Source organism: Medicago sativa, chromosome 2 (assembly GCF_051527215.1).
Source record: "Medicago sativa cultivar Bolivia chromosome 2, Bolivia_mono, whole genome shotgun sequence".
NCBI lineage: Eukaryota > Viridiplantae > Streptophyta > Magnoliopsida > Fabales > Fabaceae > Medicago > Medicago sativa.
In genome coordinates this window covers 79,426,737-79,445,557 of record NC_140750.1, presented here as the reverse complement: position 1 = coordinate 79,445,557, position 18,821 = coordinate 79,426,737, and the positions used below count along the sequence as shown (strand labels likewise).

Here is an 18,821-nt window from a genome sequence, read left to right as displayed (position 1 = left end):
CTGTCACCTATTATACCATACATAACTTTAATATTTTGAAGTTTTCTAATTGATGAAGTATGTATAGTGTATATATACAATACTCACTCCCTTGTCAAATATAAGCAATTTTGACTTTTTAGATTTATTTAATTAATTATGTATGTGATCTATAATATAGATCATATACGTCGTTAATTGAATGAACCTAAAAAAATTAAAACTTATAATTGACAACGGAGAGATTATACAATATTATTCTAGGTTAACAATGTCAAACATGGTAACAAATAATTACAATTAATTACAATACTGTTTTGATCAATATTTGCTTATAACTTGGAGTTATTTTGAAGATGATATTGCTCCTTTCCAATTAATATCATCTTACTCCTCCTCCTCGGCTTAACCGGATCGATCGATATTCACTTATTCGAAGCTCTATCATACCATGATCGAAAATATCGTTATAACACATAGCTTATTGAACAACGATTTTAAAAGACAATTGTTTGTTGAACCAAATATCTAAATGATTTGATACGATAAACTATCATTTTATCGGTGAACATGAAATGCAACAAAGTTAATCAGATCAAAGTAATACCATTACAATAGTACTCCCTCCGTCTCAAAATATAAGCAAAAGTCATTTTTTAGGTTCATTCATTGAATGATGTATGTGGTCTATATTATGAACCACATACATCATTAAATGAATGAACCTAAAAAATGAGTTTTGCTTATATTTTGAGACGGAGGGAGTATAATTAAGCTTTACCTACTAGACCTAACTATAATCATATCACATTGACTTGATCTTTAGTCTTTAATTAATCTATGAATAATGAGATTGAGAAATTAAGTGTGAGGAGCATTATGTACGCGCTTAACATGAGAGTAAAGTGCTGGATACAGCTAAAAACTACTCCCTCCGTCCCGTAATAACTGACCCATTTTCTAAAAAAAAGTGTCCCAAAATAACTGACTCATTTCAATTTTCAATACAACTTTTATCATTCCCAATACAATATAACACTAAATAATACTACTTTTATCATTCCCAATACAATATATTCCACTTTTCCCTTCATTAATACACTTTTCTTAATCTGTGTGAAAAACCAAAGTAGGTCAATTATACCGGGACGGAGGGAGTAGTAGTTAGAATGTTGCAATCTTTCTCTCTCCAGTTTCCTACCCCATTTTCCTTTTTTAATTCCTTCCCTTTCTTTTTTGACTTCAAACTCAATTCCTTTTCTTATTCTTTTTCTTTTGGTGATTAATTCCTTTCCTATTCTACTACCACTAGTACTTTCTTCTTCTTAATCCACCTTTTAGTTAACCTCAAAACCAAAAACACACTCCCTCTTTTTCATTCACCGACAACATTATTTCCCCCGAAACAAAAAAAAAAAACATCATGGCAGATCGTGTATATCCCGCCGCCAAACCCATGACCAACGGCAACGGTGTCACCAACGGTAACGGTAACGGTGTCTCCGCCGCAAACCCATCATTTCCAGCCACAAAAGCTCAACTCTACGGTGCCACCCGCCCTACCTACCGTCCACAACCTCACCACCGCCGTACCCGCCGCCGTTGCTGCTGCACCTTCTTCTTCTGGTTCTTCCTCATACTTCTCATCCTCCTTCTCCTCCTCGGCGTAACGGGCACCGCTTTCTACCTCATCTACCGTCCCCACCGTCCTTCCTTCACCGTAACATCTCTCAAACTTTCCTACCTCAACCTCACCTCCTCCTCCACCCTCAACTCAAAATTCAACGTCAACATCACTGCAAAAAACCCTAACAAACATATCACCTTCGTTTACCAACCAACCACCATCACAATTCTCTCAAACAACATCAACATCGGTGAAGGAACCATACCAACTTTCACACATGGCAAGAAGAACACTACTCTTCTAAAATCTTCCATTTTGAGTACTGGTCAAGCATTAGAATCAGACGCTTCCACGGAGCTGAAGAAGAACATGAAGAGCAAAAACGGTTTAGCGTTGAAAGTGAAGTTGGATACAAAAGTGAAGGCTAAAGTGGGAAAAATGAAAACACCTAACGTTGGAATAAGAGTTACATGTGACGGTGTTAGAGTTCATGTTCCTGTCGGTAATAAGAAACCAGTAACGGCGTCAACTTCGAACGTTAAGTGTGATGTTGATGTTAGGTTTAAGATCTGGAAATGGACCGTTTAAATTTAATTGATGAAGTAAACAAGTCCATGTGGGAAGAACACATGACAGAATCATAGAGGTGTGTTTTGTGATTTTTTTTTAATATTTTGTTTCTTGCTTTTGGTCTTTTTTGTTTTTAATTTATATATTTTGGTATAATATTTTTTTTTGGAAATTTGTTCATATTCATATTTATACATAATTGCGTGTAAATGTCGACAATGACTACTGGGGTTTCAGTGGGGGACAGTTGTATGCTATAGTCTTTTTTTTTTTTTTGCTAGAAATATTTAGTATATTTTTTTCTAATTTATTTATTTATTTAGTCTATTTTAATTTGTTGTGCTAAATAATGTTAAATTGGCTATTTCTATGTTATTAGCTCTAAACTGAAGGCATCTCTTTGTCAACATAAAAAACTGATGGCATCTATCTCTCTGTCACTGAAGATATTAAAAATAAAAGGCACCACCATTTGCAGCTTTTTTTATTAATTAAAGCGAAATTTGTTGGATCGTTGCCCATTAATTTTTCAACCGTAAAACAAGTCTCACTCAAAATACTAAAATAAGCTTCAATCAAATTGACCTTAAATTTTAAGATTAAAGTTAAAACTAGCGATAAGTGAGTCAAATAAATACTAACGATACATTCCCTCAAAAAAAAAAAAAAAAAATACTAACGATACAGATAAAAATTTCACAAGTTAAAATAATATTGACAAAACAAAATCTGAAATTCTATTAACCAATCTAATTTCTTTCGCATATGATTAATGGTCAAGAATATGCAACATCTCCAATCTTTAAAGTGCGGGGTTCGATCTCGTCCAATCATCTTGATTTTTTAGTAGTAAAGGAAACTAAATAGGAATATGTGGATGATGCTCTTTTTCACTTTCTTTAGGGCAACTTGTTTTTCAATTGAAGTTTTGCTCATTTGGTTAGTAGTGGTGGAAGAATTTTGTATATCTGGTGCAAGTCGAAAGTGAACTCTGTGTTTTCTTTATCTGATACATGCTTTGTGGGGGTTGTGTATGGAGTGAGGAGTCTTGAAGACCTGATGATTTATGGCCATTGTCTATTCTAAAATTATATGGAATAAATTACTTTAACTAAACAAGTCTTTTGGGGGATGCCTGTGCATGTTGGGGGAATTCAATCCCGTGCTCAACTAGTGAGTGGGGTAGCTGGGGTCAGTAGGCGGGAGGAAGATGTGATTTGTGAGATTGCTAATTTCATACTTGTCGACTTTCCCTTGTTAGGGACATGCTTTGTGTGGTTCTAGCCTAACAACAGTGTGATTAGTTGCCTTGATTGTATTCTTGTTTCTGAGGAGTGGTGGGAGCTTGGGGTTGCTAGCCAATGGACATTCCCGAGAGACGCATCTAATCACTGCCCTGGTGCTTAGGTATTCTTTGCAGTTGTGGAGACCGAAATCATTTTGTTTCAACAATTTTAGGCTTGCTCATTGTGGTTTAGAGAACGTAGTGGTGCAAAGTTGGACGAGTTTTATATTTTTTGGTTGGATCACCTATAATGTTAAGGAGAACCTTAAAGGGCTCATGGGTAACCTCAAAAGGTGGGGTAAAGAGGTCTTTGGTAATCTCGACCTCATGGTAGAGTTGTTAGTTGAGATGATTAAGGACTTGGATATAAAGATAGAAGTGATTCAACTTTCCAAGGAGGATATGGCTCTGGCTAAAGCCTTTGTTGAATTGTGGGTGCTTCTAAAGAGTAAGGACACTCAAATTTTTCAAAGATCTTGATCCATGTGGTTGAAGGAAAGAGATGCAAATATTGGTTACTTCTACTTATGTATGAATCAAAGAGGCATGATGTATTTCAATTTGGCTCTTAAGATAGGGAATATATGGGTTGAAAGTGTGTCGGAGGTCCGTGATGAAATACCTAGCTTCTTTAAAGGTATTTCTCGAAGGACAAGAATGATCGACCAATGTTGGCCGATACAAAAGTTTTGCAATCTCTTCTTGAGAAAATATGTCCTTGTCGGATCCAGTTCTTTCTGAAGAGATTCATGATGTAGTGTCTAATTTCTATGGTAACAAGAGTTCGGGTTCGAATGAGCTTAATCTCATTCTTCAAGAAGTTATGGCCGCTCTTGAGGGTGTGATGTTTGAGCAATTTTTTCTCCATGTCAATTTTCTGCGAAGTTTTTCCTCTTATTGTATCACCCTTATACCGGAGGTGGATTATCCATTTAATTAAATGTAGGCAATTGGTTGATGAGGTGATGGTAATGAATGAGATCATTGATGTTACCAAAAAGAACAAAAAGGGATGTTAGTAAATAGCTGGGGACTGGATGTTAGAGATTTGAGGTTAGCCAAGCTCGCCCTTCTTTCTCTGGAGGATATGATCAATTTATCTTCTTGGACATAGTTTTTTAGTACGAGTTCTGGTCATTCATGCTCCTTTTATGAATGAGAGGAGTAAACGATTCTGAACTGGAGCTGCTAGTAAATGTATGCTTGAACTAACGAAAACTATGATGACAACATAATTCTCTGAAGCTTTCGGTCAAAATGACTTTTGTCAACCGCACTATTACTTCAAGGGTATATATGGTGGTCTATCAAGAGTAAAAATATGTATTGAAAATTATGCCAATTTATTTATAAAAAAGTTAAAAATTAATTTTTTTTTCAACGAATATTTACTTTACACATGTTAGTATGACCCTTAATTCAAACATCAACTAAATTTGTTGACTTAAGAAATTGGTGAAGTATGCGGTCTATTTTTGTATGGTAGTGCCGCCAATGATGGAATGGCGCTATCTCACGGAAATGCGCTACTTGTGGCAAGTGGATCCACTGCATAAATTTCAGTACATTTTTGTTGGTACTTCAATGGACGTCAATACTTAGCGTGTGTTTGGTTATGTGGTGACGAAAATTGATTTTGGTTGAATTGATTTTATAGAATTGATTTTGATTAAAAGTGAGTTGAATGAAAAGTGATTTGTGTTTGGATACCTTTACAATTGAAGTGATTTGTATGAAATATGATGTTTGGATATTTTAGGTCAAAATTACTTTTGGTTGTGTAAATGACCAAAATGGGTTTCTCATATGTGTGCATTTAAAACATATTTCATTTATTTGATTTTTTACAAATTTCATTTACATCTTTAGTTAGTTATTAAAGTTTATGTTTCATTATTAAATTTAATACAATTGTGTAAATATTATTAAAAAAAACTTTATACAAAAACAAAAGATTGTTAAAAAACTATCGGTAATTAAACTACTAAAATTCATATTATTGTTTCATAAAAATTAAAATTAGTTGGGCTCTTAGAATGACATAGGGCCATTAAAAAAGCCTTTCAGATGGGACTTAGTGGAACAAGAAAACAAGAAGGCGTCACAAAAAACACTGTTTCTTCCCAACAACAGTGTCTTCTTCAACCTTTGTCCTTCAGATTTCTGCAACACAAAAATAATATTTCACAGCAACAAAAAAATTACGCATACCAACAGTGAGATGGAGTAGCGGGTTTCTCAGGTAGGTGAAGAGATTTGTCAAATATAAAAAGTATATAAAAGAAACTGATGAGATTCAAGGGCAAAAGAGACAAATCCTGATATGTACTTATGCGGTGGAAAGACTCGATTTCAAAAAGCTAGACATAGCAGCTTCTTTCAAAATCGATTCTGAAGAGGAAAACGTGCGACGGCGGTAGAGTGTTGCTCGAGAACCAAACACGTCGGAATCGCGTTTGAGAAATTGGACGTGCGTTAGACCGTTTGCACCGCGTAACCAAACAGGGACTTAGTGTGTTTCGTCTACCTAATATGCTAGCCATTAACCATTTCACCACGGTGGGATAGCTATGAAAAATTGGGTCTTGCTAGAGAGTTTCATTTAAGGATTTTCATTTAAAAAATTATTTATTAAAAAAGTTTAATATTTTAGTTTTTGATACATTAAATTATTAAGTTTTTCATAAAAACTCTTTCAAAAAAAAAAAGTTTTTTATAAAAACTTACTACTCCTTCCGTTTCAAAATGAGTGTCGCTTTAGTCAATTGCACATAAATTAAGGAATGAAATGAAATAATCATTAGACATAACACTTTTACTAAACTGTCCTTACTTTATAAGAAAAAGACAAACTTAAAGTTGCATTGAAAATTGTGTGAGAGAAAAGTTGGAGAGGGTAAAGTTGGAAGAATAAAAAAAAGTTGTATTGGAAATGTAAAGTGACATTTATTTTAAAACAATTTTTTTTTTACTAAAATGACACTCATTTTGAAACGGATGTAGTATCCTTTAATATTAACGTGGATCTAGTGGGTCTATTGTACATGACACTCCCCATCTCTCTCTGATCAACAAGGTAATGTATTGTTTAACATATGTATTGTTGGCTCTTGGAGCAATGTAATATATTTGAGAAAATAGGAATAAAATCTTTATGTAACATGAAAGTTTTTTTTTTTTTTTTTTAAATTTCTCTTAAAGGTTTCTTGTCTTTTTTTTTCTTTCTTTCTATTGGGTTAGATGTCTGTCACCACAATTTTTTGTTTTTCTTTTTCCATAATTTGAATTTCTAGCTTAATAATAATATAAAATTTTCAAAACTATTTAATTATAATAACACACGCAAAAATGTTCCAGGATGTTAGTCATTAATCATGTATTTGTAGTTTTTCAAAAATAATTGAAAGAAATCATATCATATAAATGTAGTACGAGAATCCCCTTTTAAAATATTTGAATATTAATTTTTGTTTCTATACAGTGAAGTAAGTGGGTTTGGCCTTTGGGCATTAATAACTTCACAATGATTCATATATCGACTCAAAAAACAGCCAAGTGTATTATTTGAATCATATATTTAACATAATCTAAGGGAATAAACTCGTGAATTTAGCAATTGGAGACATACACCACATATTTTACAATATCTATAATGTCTGCATTAAAATCAATTGGATGCTATCTAGTGGGGGTGTAGGTGGAGTGCCTAATGAGATTATGAAGAAGATATAAGGCATATAACAATTGGGGAAAACATAAATAGTTCATAATCTAAATTTAAAGTGTAACTTAATTTTGGGAAAAACATAAACAATTCATATTCTATATACATTTTTATATCATAATCAAACAACATTACATACTCATGACTACATATCTAGATAACTTCTTATCCCTAAAAAAAAAAAAACTTCTTATAAAAAATAAGAGTATTATATATCTAGTATGTACATAACAAACACACAATTGAGTAGATACAAAAAAGATCGAATATATCCTAGTTTTCTAAGCTTCACATTTAGGTGCATTGCCCAAAAATTTTGGTTTAACATTGGCACATGTAGCATTGACACCAACTCCTTTGAATGTGAGATCTATGTTACTAAGCACCACATCCTCACAAGGTACACCACTGCTACAAATAAGAACTACACCATTTTGAGTGGCAGAAGTGCCCGTAATATCCTTGAAGGTCACCTTATCTTTATTTTCGAAGGAGACTGTAGTAATGAAATAAAACAATGTGTCAAAAAGGGAAGAATGATTGATATGCATGGTGCAAAGGTAATTAAAATTAGGGTTATGCTAGCTAGGGCACTTGTTAAAGATTCAAAAAAGTAAATAATTGTTAAATTTCATGTAAAAAAAAAGTTGTTTTTTAATCTTTTAATTAAGTTTTTTTTAGAAGCTAAAATGGAATTTATTAAAATCACAATGAGTCCTGACCAGCACAAGAGGTGCTAGGCCAGGAGGTGCTAGGTCAGGAGTCGTAAAATAGCAACATACAAATGATAGATGGGGAGTACCCAATTGTAAACCCATAGACCCGTGCATCTAAGACAATCTAAAAAACCGATAGGAAACATCACCTAACAAAGGACTATCTTCGAAAACAGTAAAAGGAACACCAAATTTGAAGACAACCCTCCGCACAACAACATAAACAAAAGTTGTGCCGAATCACTCAAACATCCTCACAAGCCGCCACAAAATCTGAAAAAGAGATTATCCAAGCCTACCCCATCCATACCACCACGCAAAAACCACAACTTCAAAAACCCCCAACCATCACGCAAGCAGCTATCTCCATCACACAACGCAAACACCAATAATCTCGCTAACCCTCCTGTTGGCTACCACCCATTTTGCCACCGTTTAAACATCACTGAAAACAACCATAAGAAATGATTCCGATGCTCCGTCTTCCTACTGCATCACCACCACCACACACCACAAAAACGTCACCACACACCACAAAACCGCAACCACACACACAACCCGAAACCAGTATCTTCTCACCATCGATCCACCAAAACAACATCACAACCTCCACTATCACAACATCACCACCATCACCTCCTCCCATCAACACAACATCACCACCATCACCTCCTCCCACCACCACAACAACACAACCATCACCACCTCCCATCACCGCACCACCATCACCACCACCTCCTCCCACCACCACAACAACAACACAACCATCACCTCCTCCCACCACCTAACCCGTGACCTACATCACCACCATCACCGCCTCACCACCAAAACCATACCTACAACACCACCATCACCTCTTCCACGCTAATCTTTTAATTAAGTTGAATACACAATTTCCAAGATAAAGTTGCTACTTTAAACTTCTTATCAAGTGCCCTTAGGGCATTTGTTAAGGGCACTTGTTAGCATCTTCCTTAAAATTATTTAAATTTAGATAAGTGGAAGTTGTTTTGAAAACTAATATATACCTGCTTACTGCATTGATTCCATGTCTTAATCCTCAAACCATTATCTGTATTTCTTAGTGTACAATTTCTAACAGTTATATATTCCACATGCTCTTCATTTGAATACTTTCCAAGACTTCCGACACTAATTCCATGTCCTGGTCCACAAGTCACGTTTAAGATAGTTATCTGCTTGCTACCATCCCCTATTGAGATACAATCATCGCCAGTGCTAATGTAGGAACTGGTTATGTTGATTTCACTTGATTTTCCAATGTGAATTCCATCGGTGTTAGGGCTTGTTGATGGAGCAGTGGCACAAAAGTCCATAAATGTCACATTCTTGCATCCAAAAACATTGACATGAAAATATTTGCTATCCTTTGAAGTCATTCCTTTGATAATTGAATTATTGAGGAAATAGAAACCAAAATTTTGTATAAAATTGTTGAAGAAACTTGATTAGTTAATACTTCATTTCTGAGAAACGCCATACTTATTTTCTTATCTCTATCATTATAAGAGTAATGAGAATGATAATTTGAAGTTCGGCCAAGATAAAGGTGAAATATGACCAATTATTGTTTCATAAAAAGAAATATCATAAGGAAAATGCTAACTTGTGATACAAGTTAAAAGTTTAAGGGTTAATTAAGTTTTTGGTCCCTATAAATATCTGCAGTTTTGTTTTTAGTCCCTATAAAAATAAATCACACTTTTTAGTCCCTACAAAAATTTTTCGTTAGTGTTTTTAGTCCCTGTTAAATTAAAGTTTGTTTAATTATGCTTAAACTTCAAAATTTTTGAAAGATTTTTTACAGACATGTTCATAACATCATAAGACACTCTTTTATAAAATCTTTTAGTTTTTTAACATGTAATGAATTGAATATGAATTTTTCGAAAAGCCAAAATTTCAAGATTATATTAATGAAAATTTGGACTTAATAATAAAATTTTGAGTTACTTTTTTGCGGAGGAACTTTGTATAATGTTCTTTTTCTTGGTTACATACTTTGTATAATGTTCTAAATAAGTATGTAAAAAATATGTTAAAAATTTAAAAGTGTAAGCACAATTAAGCAAATTTTAATTTTACAAGGACTAAAAGTATATGTTGGTCCCTGTTAAATTAAATTTTGTTTAATTATACTTAAACTTTTAAATTTTTAAATGATATTTAATAGACATGTTAAGAACATTATAATAATCTCTTTTATAAAAAATTAGAATTTTTTAACATGTAATGAAGTAAATATAATTTTTTTTAAATGCCAAAAATTCAAGATAAAACTAACGAAAATTAACGAAAATTTGGAGCTAAAAATAAAATTTTGAGCTAACTTATTGCGGTGGAACGTTTAATAATGTTTTAAACAAGTATGTAAAAAAATCATTAAAAAACATGGACTAAAAACACTAACGGAAAATTTTGTAGGGACTAAAAAGTGTGTTTTATTTTCATATGGACTAAAAACAAAACTGCAGATATTTATAGGGACCAAAAACTTAATTAACCCAAAGTTTAATAATTTATATTTTCAATACAAGATTTCTTTCTTGTTTCCTTTTATAGTTCATTGACTTGTACCCTTAGGGCATAAGTTGACATAACCCATATAATTATAAAAATATACGAATAGACATATATATATATATATATATATATATATATATATATATATACAGGGGCGTAGCCCTTCATATGGCAGGGGTAGCCTTGGCTACCCCAAAAAAAATATTATTCTTGAATTAGTCGGTATGTATTTATATCCGGTTACCCCAAATAATAAATATTGAGCTACCCCAAACAAGTTTAGTTGCAAAAGTTAGCATAAATAATAAAGTAAAAAAACTACTACAAAATTGATAGATTTATTTGTATTGGTTTGATACTTTCGGTCTCAATAACAACAATAGAGAAACCTTTTTCAACAATAAAAATTATCAAGACAATAGTCATAGACAAATTAAATGGACAATGAGTTTCTTGCAAATAACTTATTTATTTATATTTGAAAAGACATTATTAATTTATTATTAAACAGGCAGTTGATGAAATTGGGTTCTTCAAATGCATTTTGCCCAACGTTTTAAAATAGCGATTTTTATGTTAAGTTTCTAAGATTTGTTAATTTTAGTCCTTAATTTTTTGTTAGAGATTAAATTCAAGACTAAAAACACTTTTTTTGTAAAATTTAAAAAAACTGAGAAAAAATTGAATAATTTTTTTAAGGACTAAACCTAAAAAATTATAATTTATGGGACTAAAAATATATTTTATCCTTAAATTTAATACGTCTGTTTTTAAAAAAAATCCTTCTTTATAGTTGGCCCCTGCATATATTTTTCGCGAGCTTCGCCGCTGTATATATATGTATATATATATATATATATATATATATATATATATATATATATATATGTCATTTAATTACCATGGAAAGCATGTTGCAATTCTTGTTTTTTCCACAACCATTTTGTTTCCAAGCAACTTCACCTAAACCATCAAAAGTTCCAACACCCGATAAGGTGAAGAAATCCAAATACCCAAATATTATCCATTGATATTTGCCATCCAGTTGGGTGGGATCAGCAGGTGCTTCAATTGTTCCATCAACTTGAACCTCAATTGGAGCATTGCATGGACCTCTAAGATTAACTTGTTTTAACTTGTATGATCCCTTGGGAATCAAAATTTTACTTGAACTTGTTGATGCACATGCTTCTTTCCAAGTAGCAATTAGAGCCTAAGAAATGAAACACACAATCTTATGAAGTGAAATGAAATGAGAGAAGAGGCAAAATTTGAAAAACAATTGTTACTTGTGTTACAAAATAATGTAAAAAAATAATAAAAAATTCATGTTTAAGTTATTTAATTTTAGTGTATACTCTCATCACCTCGGTTAATTCTCCCTTAGATATTGTAGCATATTTGGTGACATCCAAAACTACACTTTGAGACATAGAAGATGAAAGCATTAATAAGAGCAAAACAAATGTACAAATACCAAATGTCATATTTTGAAATTGATGATTTAGTTAATTGTATGTATTTTCTATTTCAATATTTCTTTAAAAAATGATATGAAAACATTTGGCATTATAAAACTATTTATAATGATGCCTATAAGCTTCAAATGTCACAAAAGCTATGAACAAACTTTTAGATCTAATTATAGATTTGGAGTGTAAAACGAAAAATATTGTTCCTATGTAGATGTATATCAGTTCCCAATAATAAGTACAACAACTAACGACTATAAACTTTGGCAAGGATGTTATACTTAAAGATAAGTAACCACTAAAAAAGAATATGATTATTTCCATGAGCTATGTTGGTTAATGATTATGTTCTGATGAGGTAAAACATAAGATAATTTAACATAACATAATTAAACAATAGTAAATCCTATTTATACCATGTAATTGTTAAAAATATAACAAAATTAATGTAAGTTAAAATTAGATTTTTTTGTTCAAACAGAGGGGCAATGTAAAATTAAAAAGAATATATTTTAGCCTTTTTTTTTTGGTAGGAACCTCCCATAATATGTCATCCACTCTCCTTGCATATATTTTGGATGTGACGTTTATTCGGTTAGTTATGTTGTTATTTGTTTTTTTGTTTTTCTTTTGTTGTCTTTTGAAAAAGAAAAAAAACTATTCATGTTTGAAAAAAATAATAATTAATAACCATGCATTATATTATTGAATTAATCATATGTCAATTACATGTCATGTGATACTACTTCCATTTTTTAATTTCCGCGTTCATTTTTTCACATATATTAAGAAAATTATGAATGAAATTTTTTAACAATTCTTGTTCAAAAATGAATTTCTCATTAAAAATTGGGAGTTTATCGTTGTTGTCAAGGCATCAGCGGCGAAGCTAGCCATTTTTTTATGAGGGGGCTAAATTTAAAAAAAGTAAATAAAGTATATTTTATATGTTGTCAGTGACGGATCCAGAAATTTTAATAAGTGGGGTCAAGTTATATCATAAAAAATTTATAAACGCGTAAGCGTGCGAAAATTATACAAGTTATAGTTATAATTGCCCTAAAATGTTGTTTTTTTAAAAATATTTGTCCATTTCTAGCAGGTATAAATAATATAACCATAATTAATTATTTTTTCACCACCAACGTAGCGTCAGTGATAACCTTTTTCAACAAATATAAGAATAGTTTATATTATAATAATAGTTGTATGGTCTTGCTAACGATATGCTCTAAGATAATTGGTTAAAGATTTCATAAAAGAAAATTTTATCTTAAAAATAAGCATTATTTGTATTGATATAATAATTATAACAACTTTTTTATAAAAAAAAATTACTTATTCTGATTTATTAACTAGTGCTCTTAGAACACTCGTTAGGATCCTTCTTAGTTTTGTAATTTTTTATATGTAATAAATAGAGTATGTAAAGACAATAATATTATATAAAGAGGGGTCAAACTAGTTATATATTTAAATTTGGGTTAAAATACAATACACGTGTGGAGGCAAGTGGGGTCGCTTGACCCCATTGCCCCCACACTAGATCCGTGCCTGTATGTTGTTTTGACAATTTTTATTGTTAATAAAACTTATTTGTAGCTATTTAAAAGTGTAAAAATAAGATGAAATACATCTATCAAACAAGTGGATATATTTTGAGTTTCCTTTTATACTAGTTTTTGACAAATAAACTTATTTGCGGTAGCTAAATACATATTATTGGGGTAGCCAATTACACAATGTACTAAAATTTTCAAATAAAAAAAAATATGATGTGGGGTAGCCAAAGCTACCTCATGGTGGAGGCATACCTTCGCCCCTGCAAGGCATGATAGAATGTAAAAGTGAGTAAATAGTAGTACCAAAAAATTAATTAGTTTTCAAATTGGTAAAAATTATTTTGTTTTTTTTTTCTTAAAATATAAAACTCCAATAAAATGGATATTTGTTAGATTTGAGATCATTTAGAAAGAAATGGTGTATTAATATTTTGGCTTAAAAATTAGGGTTGAATAGTTTTTTTGATCCCTATAAAATTTTTGAATTTCACTTTTTAGTCCCTCTAAAAAATTTCATCAATTTTTAGTCCCTAAATATTTTCGTCAGCACTTTTTGTCCTTACTTTTAAGTAAAATCATGTGTATCATTCGAAATTTGAATTATTATTTGCAGCCATTTTTAGTACATTATAGAAATATCACTTGCAAAAGTTTAAATTTTTTAACATGGGTGAATTAAATATGAATTTTTAAGTTATTGGCCTTTAAAAATTCATATTAATTAACTCATATTTTGTTAAAAATTATAAATTTATGTATATATTTTTTTTATAATATTCTAAACATCTTTGTAAAAATTCATTCAAAAATCCATTATAGAGGTACCCCACTTATTTTAAAATCTTTTTGTACAAAATGTACCCCACTTGTTTTCTTATGCATTTATTTATGAATAATCCATGCAATGTTTATATAATATTAAACTAAGGGTTACAAAATTAACTTATAAGCAAAATTTAAAAATTTAATAGAGACCAAAAACTTTTTTAACTCTTGAATTTAATTTCTCATCTTGAACAACAATTTTTGAAAATCTTTAGAAAAATATTCTGGTTTATGAAATATTAAATTTTCCATCTTGTTTCATTAAGGCTGTGTTTGGTAACACAAATAAGCTAGCTTATAGCTTGATGGACTAGCTTATAAGCTTGTTTTGATAGAATAAGACGTGTTTGGTAAAAAGCTTTTCCCACTAGCTTATAGCGTTTTTTGAAAAGCTATTTCAAGTAGCTTTTGAGCGTGTAGCTTGTAGCTTTTTATATTTTCTTCCAATTTTAACCTTGTTAATTTAAATTAATTATTTTTTAATAGAACAACTACCCATATTCATAATTAATAACTACCCACGTTTTATATTTTGTTAACACGTTATTCTGTACTGCTCACATTATTTATACTTTTTCTTGCTCCATATTTTTTGTGACTTGCTCTTAATTTGTAGATTGGCCACTGCCCTTTTTTCTTTTTTTCATGATTCATATAATATATAATTTTACATAGCATATATAATCAATAGGACGAAACTGTAGTTAACTAAAATTTGTAAAAAGAAAATTGTTAAATAAAAAATGTCAATTGAATTCATAAATACATTTATCATTTGGGAGATGAAAATATTTTGAAATAAATTAAAACATTTAAAAAGAAATACATTAATTAATAAAAATTGTGTATATGATTTATAAAAAAAGATTGTCCTTTTACGTCATTTTATATTTATCAGCCACTTGAACAACTAATTTTACCAAACACTTTTTATTTTAATAAGTTAACTTTTCAGCTATCAGCTATCAGTCATCAGCTACCAGCTAGCTTTTCAGCTATCAGCTAGCTTATAGCTTCTTTTTACCAAACACACCCTAAGATGAAGAGATTGTGAGAAAATAAAAAGAGAAATGATATTTGTACAACCACTTTCTAACAACTTTTTGACAACTTTCTCTCTCATACTCACATTATACTCTTATTCTCTTTCTTCCTTTTTCTCTCTCCATTATTTTTGATCAATGAAAAGAGAGAAAAAAGAAGTTGTCACATAAGTTGTCTCATTTGGTTGTTCAAATAACACTACTCAAAGTCACGAGAATAGAGATAACAAGAATCGCAAACCATACCCAAAAAAAAAAAAAGGAATTGTAAACCACAAAACTTAGTTTAAGTAACTTTTTCAATTCTTTTTTTTTTTTTAGTGAAATCAAATGATAAAAGGGGTGAAATTGATTTTTCTTTTTTTATGATTTATAGAGATAAAGATATAAGTATATAGGGGTGCAGGGTAAAGTTTTTCGAAAATCATATACCCGGAAAGGAGTCCCGTGAACTATTGCAGAAAAATGGAACTCAAATTTTAATTGAATATGAGTTAAACTAGAAAAACAAACAAGGTATTCGAATTTCTAGGGTACCCAATTAAGTCTCTCACCGACTGATGAACAACGAAAAATAATACCGCAGGATTTAATGAATGATTGAGATCTAACATAAATAAAAATGGAAACATTTACACTTCACCACACACAATCAAAAACTTTCTTTATCCATCATCTTGAACCTCCAATTAGGATCAAATGCGTAGGATAAAATATCCCCAACCTCCATTCTTTTTTTATAGTGTGTTTGGATGAGTTAATTGAAAATTTTAGAGAAATTAAAATTCTAAACAATTCAAATAATTCAATTTAATTGCCTTCATTTTTTTTTTTGGTTTGGATAGAGTAATAAATAATTCATTGTTATAATTTTTGGGTCAACATTGAAAAATGAAAACTAGGGGTCAATTTGCAAATTTAAAAAATAGGAGCACTTTGTAATTTTTTAATTTTTAGGGGTCAATTTGCAATCATTAGAAAATTTATTGGGCTCAATTTGAAAAATATGAGGACCAAAATTTGAAAAAAAATTGTAAGAATAAAGAAATTTGACATTCCTAGCTTTCATGTGACATTTGAAATTCTCTAAATTTAACGTGAATAAAATACTTCATAAATTTTCTCTATTTTAAAATTCTCCAAATTATATGTCATCCAAACAGTAGAATTATCTAAAAGAATTTGAATTCCTTAAAAAAAACTACATTATCCAAAAACATTCATCAATCCAAATACACTCTTATTTCGTAAATTGAGAAAATTATACAATTGCAAGCGTATTTGTGTTATTTTCCATCACGACACGATGTGAGGATTTATTAATTATGAAAGTTGAACCCATAATTAACTTTGTTTTGATCCAAAATAAGAGCCGTACCACTAGAATCGAGCAAGGACCAACCCTTGCAGCAACAACGAACCAATGCATGCAACCTGGTGGTATGCCGACCCGCAATATCTATGAACGATGTCGATGGACATGAAAACAAAGCTCATACATGTGGGCACCCGTTCGAACCAAACCCAAATGACGGGTTTTTCCCGCTTCGATTGGGTTTGAGTTTTCCCCGATTTCAAAACACGGGTATGGGACGGGTAATGGGGATATAAGTATTCACCCCAAACCCATACCCAAACCTGTCATGAATGTAAAAAACTAAAGTAATTTATTATCCCTTTTATATAAATAGAAACTCAAGCTCTAAATCATTTCACTCACATAATCAAAGTCTCGGTCTTTCAGACGACACTCATTTCTCTAAGTTCTCATTCTTCTCCTTTCATATCTCACCCCCTTGGTCTCTCTCTCTCTCTCTCTCTCTCTCTCTCTCTCTCTCTCTCTCTCTCTCTCTCTCTCTCTCTCTCTCTCTCTCTCTCTCTCTCTCTCTTCTCCATCACCATAGTCATCGATCGTCATCATCTCTATGCTGGATAATGCATCAAAACATTGAGCCCGAGGCTGAAAAATACTTCTTTTTTTGTTAATAAAAATTATCCACTGCAGGGATGGGATGGGGATACCCAAACCTGTCAAAGACGGGGATGTGATTCAATTTCTCGTCCCCGTTGAGTATGGGTAGGGTAACAGATAAGTATTAGGGAGCAGGGTGTGGAGACATAGAAGGTAAAACTTGTCCCCACCCTACCCCATTGTCATGTCCGGATGTCGAAATCGCGTTATGTAGATTGGACTTTGTGATGGAGTAAGTTGAATGTTCAACCCATATTGCGTAGTTGTGTTGCTTCAACAAAGGAGAAGAAGAAAGAAAGGATTATTCGATTTTTGTTTCAAATTAAAATTCTCAAAAAATATATTATCATTTTCAAAAAGTTTTCACTTTTAATCTCATTAAATTTTGTCCATGGATCAAATCCAACTGTATTATTTTTATGGTCTAACGGTAAGAGACTTAATCCTAAAATCCACCAAATCAAATAATGAATGTGTACTTGAAAAGGGTATTTGATTCTTTTCCCATTTTACATGTCATTTAAAAAATAAAACAAAATAGCCACTAGTATATTTTCAAACGACATAAATAATTGAGTTTTATGCTATCTATCAATGTCTAATTTTGGCTAAAAATTTAGATATAATCGAGGTTGTTTACTACTCCGACTCTTTGCATTGTACCAACCTCCTCAAAGGTTCAACAATGAAGTTTCATGTCTACACAGTCTTGATTCAAGAAGTGAAAGATTTGATTGAGGAGAACAATATCACTATTTACCATACTCTTAGAGACAACAATCATTACTCAGATTTTATGGCCAAGTTTAAAGTTTCTTCAAATACTAAGTTGCTTTACTATGTTGTCTCCCGAATGATCTCTTGTATCTCCCTAAAATAGACGCAGCTTGAATTTTATATTCCAGTAGTTTCTTTTTTTTATGAAAAAAAAAAACTACAGCTCCTTTGAAGTACTATTTTGAAGGCAAAAATTGAGTTTGTGAATGCCTCCAAAGTCTCCAACTAAAATAAATAAATAAAATAAAAATCAAACTAGACCAAACAAGAATTTTGTTATGCAAACATATGCATAAATTATAGGAGATTAGGCCACACATTCACATAGAAATATAAAATATAAATTAGGACCATTCAATTTCGATCTGATGGCTATGATATGGTAACAACGAGTAATGATACATTGACTACCCTATGTGGCAACCCTCCATTGTACACCCTTATTTGACATTTGTTTAGTGGATGAGAGAGAAATGAATTGGTAAAAGGGAAGAGAAATATGAATAAAAAATGTCATTTAGAGGGTATACGAGTGGTATGGAAAAAAAGGGTGTCAACCCATAATTTTCCATTTATTAATTACTATAGTTATACATCATTTTTGGATTCACATGCATGGTTTCACAGCCACTGATAGATCATGATCAAATGAGAAATAAATCACCTCTGCTTAATGATATTTTCTTCTTTTTTCATCAACCTTCACAAGAAAACTGCTCAAACTC

At 31.3% G+C, this 18,821-nt stretch overlaps 1 protein-coding gene and 1 pseudogene across 2 annotated transcripts; one reads left to right on the top strand and one right to left on the bottom strand.

Moving 5' to 3' along the window:
* Positions 1-1,143: 1,143 nt before the first annotated feature.
* LOC146951178 (NDR1/HIN1-like protein 13) lies at positions 1,144-2,460 on the top strand. The gene has a single exon (XM_085747148.1). It carries the CDS (start codon positions 1,403-1,405, stop codon positions 2,192-2,194), a length of 792 nt encoding a protein of 263 aa, XP_085603274.1. The 5' UTR covers positions 1,144-1,402; the 3' UTR covers positions 2,195-2,460.
* A 2,974-nt stretch (positions 2,461-5,434) lies between these two features.
* On the bottom strand, positions 5,435-11,932 carry LOC146951177 (polygalacturonase-like; annotated as a pseudogene). The gene is made up of 4 exons (XR_015028088.1): positions 11,813-11,932; positions 11,347-11,658; positions 8,930-9,343; positions 5,435-7,681 (listed from the first exon to the last, which is right to left on the bottom strand). The product of XR_015028088.1 is annotated as a polygalacturonase-like (transcript).
* Between the last annotated feature and the right edge of the window lie 6,889 nt (positions 11,933-18,821).